Source organism: Micropterus dolomieu, linkage group LG11, assembly GCF_021292245.1.
Source record: "Micropterus dolomieu isolate WLL.071019.BEF.003 ecotype Adirondacks linkage group LG11, ASM2129224v1, whole genome shotgun sequence".
In the NCBI taxonomy this organism is placed as follows: domain Eukaryota; kingdom Metazoa; phylum Chordata; class Actinopteri; order Centrarchiformes; family Centrarchidae; genus Micropterus; species Micropterus dolomieu.
The window spans coordinates 1,970,546-1,977,436 of NC_060160.1; the positions used below are offsets into that span (position 1 = coordinate 1,970,546).

General features: G+C 43.4%; 2 protein-coding genes across 6 annotated transcripts in view; both read right to left on the bottom strand.

Moving 5' to 3' along the window:
- kcnh5b (potassium voltage-gated channel, subfamily H (eag-related), member 5b) overlaps positions 1-6,891 on the bottom strand; it is a 1,142,829-nt gene that overhangs the window by 345,698 nt on the left and 790,240 nt on the right. The gene's annotated exons all lie outside the window — the stretch shown is intronic.
- The window catches only part of syt16 (synaptotagmin XVI), a 58,708-nt gene that overhangs the window by 19,406 nt on the left and 32,411 nt on the right, over positions 1-6,891 (bottom strand). For 3 of the 5 annotated variants that reach the window (XM_046062571.1, XM_046062570.1, XM_046062573.1), the window contains one exon: positions 3,631-3,744. The exons of the other annotated variants lie outside the window; for them this stretch is intronic. In XM_046062571.1, the coding sequence (XP_045918527.1) occupies positions 3,631-3,744 (114 nt within the window). The remainder of the gene's footprint in view (positions 1-3,630; positions 3,745-6,891) is intronic. 5 annotated transcript variants of the gene reach the window in all.

Genomic DNA, 6,891 nt, shown 5'->3' on the forward strand with positions numbered 1-6,891 from the left:
TAGAGGGTTGTTCTGGTCCTCTCTCTGAGACCACCTCCTGTACAGGGTCTTAGAGGGTTGTTCTGGTCCTCACTCTGAGACCACCTCCTGTACAGGGTCTTAGAGGGTTGTTCTGGTCCTCACTCTGAGACCACCTCCTGTACAGGGTCTTAGAGGGTTGTTCTGGTCCTCACTCTGAGACCACCTCCTGTACAGGGTGTTAGAGGGTTGTTCTGGTCCTCACTCTGAGACCCCCTCCTGTAAAGGTTGTTAGAGGGTTGTTCTGGTCCTCACTCTGAGACCCCCTCCTGTACAGGGTCTTAGAGGGTTGTTCTGGTCCTCACTCTGAGACCCCCTCCTGAACAGGGTCTTAGAGGGTTGTTCTGGTCCACTCTCTGAGACCACCTCCTGTACAGGGTCTTAGAGGGTTGTTCTGGTCCTCACTCTGAGACCCCCTCCTGTACAGGGTCTTAGAGGGTTGTTCTGTCTCAGCAGCTGACTGAGGAGTCACGAGCTCGCAGGTCCAGCTTATGCTCGCTCGCTCTCACTCTCTTCTCTCTCTCTCCTGTGAGCTTGGTGGAGGGTCGCTCCGCTCACAGCACAATAAAACCATAATTGGATAGCAACCGCTGAATGGATGAGCGGTGGCGTGATCGGACCCTCCTCTCCAAAGTGCAGGTCACTGTCGCTACCTGAGCTATCGCCATGGTTACCCACAGAGCAGGAAGCTGTCTTCTGGGTGGGCGAGTGGCGGCTGATTGAGCTGTTAACAACTGTCGTCTAAAGCTATTCACAGACACTTCTGTCAAGAATTATAAAAGTAAGATTTAACAAACCGCTGTGCTCTTTAAGGAGCTGGGCTTTACTACGAATGAACTACATACTATCAATACTACTTGATTCTCTAAATACCCCTAAAATACTCCTTTAAAACCCTTCGGATAATGCAAGAAATTAGGTAAGCTTATTTATATATATATATATACATATATATATGCATGTATATCAAGGATTAAAGGACTTACACTGAACAAAATTAGAAATGTAACACTTTTGTTTTTGCCCCCACTCATCATGAGCTGAACTCAAAGATCTAAGACTTTCTCTATGTACACAAAAGGCCTATTTCTCTCATATGTTGTTCACAAATCTGTCAAAATCTGTGTCAGTGAGCACTTCTCCTTTGCCGAGATAATCCATCCACCTCACAGGTGTGACATATCAAGATGCTGATCAGACAGCATCAGTGTTACACAGGTGTGCCTTAGGCTGGCCAGAATAAAAGGCCTTAGGCTGGCCAGAATAAAAGGCCTTAGGCTGGCCACAATAAAAGGCCTTAGGCTGGCCACAATAAAAGGCCTTAGGCTGACCACAATAAAAGGCCTTAGGCTGGCCACAATAAAAGGTCACTCCAAAATGTGCAGTTCCATCACACAGCACGATGCTACAAATGTCACAAGTTTTGAGGGAGCGTGCAATTGGCATGCTGACTGCAGGAATGTCCACCAGAGCTGTTGCAGCTGAATTGAATGTTCATTTCTCTACCATAACCCATCTCCAAAGGCGTTTCAGAGAATTTGGCAGTACATCCAACCGGCCTCAAAACCGCAGACCACGTGTAACCACACCAGCCCAGGACCTCCACATCCAGCATCTTCACCTCCAAGATCGTCTGAGACCAGCCACCCGGACAGCTGCTGCAACAATCGTTTTTTTCTCCACAAACGGTCAGGAACCATCTCAGGGAAGCTCATCTGCATGCTCGTCGTCCTCATCGGGGTCTCGACCTGACAGCAACTTCGCACAACCATTGAAGAGGAGTGGACCAACACTCCACAGGCCACAATCAACAACCTGATCAACTCTAGGTGAAGGAGATGTGTTGCACTGCACGAGACAAATGGTGGTCACACCAGATACTGGCTGGTTTCCGGACCCCCCTACTCGAAAATGTCCATTGAAACTGCACATTTTGGAGTGGTCTTTTATTGTGGCCAGCTTAAGGCACACCCTTGTAATATCCATGCTAATTGATCAGCATCTTGATATGCCACACCTGTGAGGTGGATGGATTATCTTGGCAAAGAACAAGTGCTCACTAATACAGATTTTGATAGATTTGGGAGAAATAGGCGCTTTCACACCTAGACCGTTTTGTTTTGGTACAGATACTTTGTTCCGAATTAATTTAAATACGTCACTTGTGTTCACATCGCACTGTTGTAAAGCGGTCCAAATTGCACACCCTTCCAGGGCTTTCCTTACGCCATTACGTCACTACCTCATGAGTGCAGGTCACAGGTCGTATTCCATTGTGGGACATCTCCATGACAACAGTAACACAAGAGGTGAAACAGATGTTTGGTCGGAACAATACATCTCCCGGATGTTGCACACCACACACAAGAACACCGAAGTCTACGAGAGGGTTAGTGATAAAATGAAAGTGACGGGTTGTGAACGCTCCGTCGAGCAGTGCCGCAAAAAAGGCAAAAAAGCACTCCGACAGCAGTACATAATACAACCACAACAAAATATCGCAACAAATTAGCAAAATACGCTGCTGAAGCTCCGTGTTGACAAACGATCTTTTGGCGTCGGTTGGAAGGCAACAAATTAATGTGTTCCGGTTCATTGGTCGGCTGTGTTCTCACTGCAAACAAACTGCTCCAGGGTTCGGATAGAATCGAGCCGAGACAACGTCTTCTAGGCGATCTCGGCTCGGTCGTTTTGTTCCGGTTCAGAATGCGATTGTCGTGTTCACATATTACCGAACGAACCGAGCCAAAGGGGAAACGTGTCGCAACAACATCTCCAATCGATCCAGGTGTGGAAGCACCCTTAGATCTTTGAGTTCAGCTCATGATGAATGGGGGCAAAAACAAAAGTGTTGCGTTAATAATTTTGTTCAGTGTATGTTTCAACAGGACCTGGAAAAACCTGTCCTGTCCAATTTATCTTCAGTCTAATTGATTACTGTAACTGTGTCTTTACAGGTCCTAAAACATGGATCAGACAGCAGCAGCTGATTCAGGACGCTGCGGCTCGAGTCAGTTCAGCTCTGAGGTCTTTACACTGGCTTCCTGTCTGTCAGAGAATTGTTTTTAAAATACTGCTGCTGGTTTATAAAATGGATTTGGAATGAATGGTTTAGGGCCAAAATACATCTACACCATGAACCACTCCAGATCTCAGATCGTGTGTGATCAGGTCTGCTTTCTGTCCCCAGAGTCAAAAGTAAACACGGAGAAGCAGCATTCAGTTTTTAAGCTCCATTTATCTAAAAACAAACTCTCAGGTCTGCTGAAACTCTCAGTTCTTTTAAATTAAGGCTGAAGACTTTCCTGTTTGCTGCTGCCTTTAATTAAATCACATTTAAGACTTTTAATTTATAGGTTCAATGCAGTGTATTTTACTGTCCTGTTTATCTTCGCTTTATTTTCTATTTAACTCTTGTATTTAAATGTATTTTATATTACCATATGTTATGCAAAACCCTTTTAATTGTTGAAATGTGCTACTTGCCTTGCCTTCCTTGTACAAATGAAACTATTATTATTAATATTTAATCACCTTCCAGGTTAAAAATACAGCTTCACATGTACTTTGACTGAACATGTGGTTGAAAACATGTACGTTAAGCGCCCCTACCTCGTCCTGTGAAGATCCAGAGGAGTCTTTGAGCTGTGAATGTCACGGAAAGACTCCGAACAGGATGTGTTGTTTGTTCAGGAAACCAACTTGAAATAGCAGAGACTCCACCTGCTGCAGGTGAGATCCAACAGTGTTTGCTCACTGTTTAACTCACAGTCTCCACCTGGACTCAACCATCCTGGTTCGAATGTCACTTTTCCTTAATTTTTTATTTAATTACAAAGCATCAAAACTCTGAAATGTTCAGCCAACGCTGTACAATCTTTTTTATTCAGCAAAATAAGACTTTGACCTTTGAGTTAAAATGACTCAGCCAGAATTAATTTAGTGTGCAGGATTTACCCTCTTCAGCCCACATGGAGGAAGGAAGGAAGCTCTCACTGCTGCAGTTTATAAGCATCACTGTCAAAGTTGTTTTTGTATAGTTCAAAACGGAAGTGCTACTCCAATCAGAAGTAGTTTAGTCTCATATTTGTTTGGTACATAAGCTACAGCCAACAGCTGGTTAGCTTAGCTTAGCATAAGACTGGAAACAGACGGAAGCTACGGCTACGTTCAGAACTTTATAACAGTGTGAACTGACCAAGTCACACGGGCTCCAGTTCGGATTTGGGGCCCTTTCGTATGTGGTCCAAATCAGATGCAGGTCTGCCACCTCAGTCATGACAGTAAGATTGGAGTTCATGCGACTCTGAAGTCACTCTGGAGCGACCGTCTTCACAATTCTGCGTCACGTGCATGCTACTTTATCTCAGAGAGAGTTGTGTGGCTTATATGCTCTGTACAGGGCCAGAAACTGTAATAGATGCAATGAAAAGGACACAAAGTTGTGAACATTTGTCATTAACCGAGAGAATTGGGACACCAGGAGGAAACCGGGAGAGGGTGATGAAAATCCGGAGGGTTAGAAAGTATGCACTAACATCTGTAGCCTCTATGTTTATGACAGCGTGCTGCGTATGAAGTTGTATTATTCTTTAGCACATTTTCACTTTCTTCCTGAGACTGAGATGAGAAGATCAAGTTTAAAAGTCTGGAGTTAGTTTTTGACAGACAACTGTTCATCTGTCCGCTCAGTCCTGCAGTGTCTCAGGTTAGCTGATGTGGTCTGTGAGCAGAGGTTTTGGTGTCTGTACAGGCACGATGGTACCAAACCTGACAACTTCGCTGTGATGACAAGACTTCAGGAAGCTGGTCACCATCACAGACCGACTGCTGTTCAACAAGAAACTGTTGCATCTGTTTTTCTGTACTGACAAGCTAAACGTTGCCATGATTACCATGATAACCAGGGTATGGTTATAATCTCACGGCAAACACTGTCCAGTGTCTCTCAGAAGCAGGCGCATTCGCAGAATGCAACGTGGGTTTGTTTGGGTCAATGACAACACGGCGGAAGACGGCGCTGCGGGGATTTTTCAGTCACTCTGAAGTCCGGTCGTATTTTAGTTTATATGAGAGCGCTGAGGGAAACTTGATTGAAGAAAATGACCTTAGTGAACGCAGGGTGAGTTAACTTTTAGCTTTGGTTTGTCTCTCTGACTTGCTAACAGCGTGTAAACTGAAGCTCTCTGTTTTGCTGCTCTTGTAAAAAACGCTACACGTTGTTCTGCTGCTGAGTGCGTCGTGTGTCGGCAGAGTCTATTCGTCCACTGCACATGAGAACACGTTACGCTGTTCAGTCAGCCAACCAGCATATCTAGAAACGCTACAGACTCCTCTGTATTTACATCAGTTTTGGGGCTCATTACAGTTACTATCACTGTCTTTTAGAGACTTATTTGTTTTCATGTAATTGTCCACGGGATCATTGTATTACCTATACAATATGAATTTTAAAATCTTGATAATGCACACTGATGATTTTCATGTGTTTACAAAAGGTATTTGCTGTTATTTTATTTTTTATGCAAACAAAATGGCAATTGTATTTGTAGTTTTCAATATAAAACTTGCTGAAATGGTTTCAGTGTGTGTTTCAATACATTTTAATATTTTTTGGCACATTTTTACAATACTGTGATAACACTGATAACCGTGATAATTTAGGTCACTATAATCGTGATATGAAATTTTCATACCGTTTCATCCCTAATTTCAACCAGGCTTTATTTCAAGTTGGCATGCTAGCATCAAATTACTAGAAACCCTACACACAAAAAGACAAGACACAAAAAGAGCAGTATGATTGTTCAATTTAACATCTTGCTGTCCTTTAGTGCCCTTTGCTCCGGGTGCCAGCAGTGTTTGACGAGTGGGCGTGTCGTGGGAGAGGAATAGTTTTACTGGTTGACAAAAAAAGAGAATAAAAACTACAAACTCTGTCTATACTTTTTTTGTCTCTTTTTGCTGAATTTTTCTTTCAAGGTTGTATAATATTAATATTTTCATTGTGAGGTGCTGCAGAGCTCTGTGGCAGTATGTGGCTGACTCACTCAACTCTTTCTCTCATGCATACAAACTCGCCCACAGAAACCACTGTACAAACACAAACTCGCCTACGTTCTCTCCCTCTTACAGAACAGTTTAATTGGAGTCACAATGCAAACAACTAACTCTCCCTCCCCTCTTTCCTACTGAGATGTTTCAGGTTATATAATAGGTTAACCTTGACTAGAAAGCCACGGCGCTTGTTTGTGAATACACTTGAAATACGTGTACAGTTCTGTTGGTTGTCACTGAGATGCTCTAAAATTTAGTTCAACAGTCTTATTCCTTCATGAGAGCGAGATGAGAAGATGGATCTCATTATGTAGTATGGAAATAAGACCTGTATTCATTTTTCTGTCAAGCGGAAGCACCTACAGTTGATCAGAGCTGCCGGAGCTTCATGATGATGAAGTCCAGTTGCGCCAGTTGAAAAACAAACACTAAACAAAAATATTACATATGAATATTTAATCCTGTAACTCTTTAAAGTGAAGATATTTGGCTCTTTGTAACTATCTCAGATGTTTTTTAAGGCAGTTTTAGTGTGTGGTAACCATTTTGAAGCCCGGGTCAATCATCAGATGGCGGGCCAGAACAGAGTCAATTAACTCTTCGCTAAGCCACGCCACGAATACGCAGCTGGCCAATCACAGCGCAGTATAGGACTCACTCTAACTGAGGTTCGACACTTGCATGGCTGCGCTCCATTGACTCTAATGTTTTCTAGCTTTCTTTTGCTGTATTTCTCCAAGATCTGGTCAAACGCTGTTCCTGGGTCACTTGTAAGTTTGTCTCACAGGTCTGACAGTTTGTCAGACTTAGCAACAG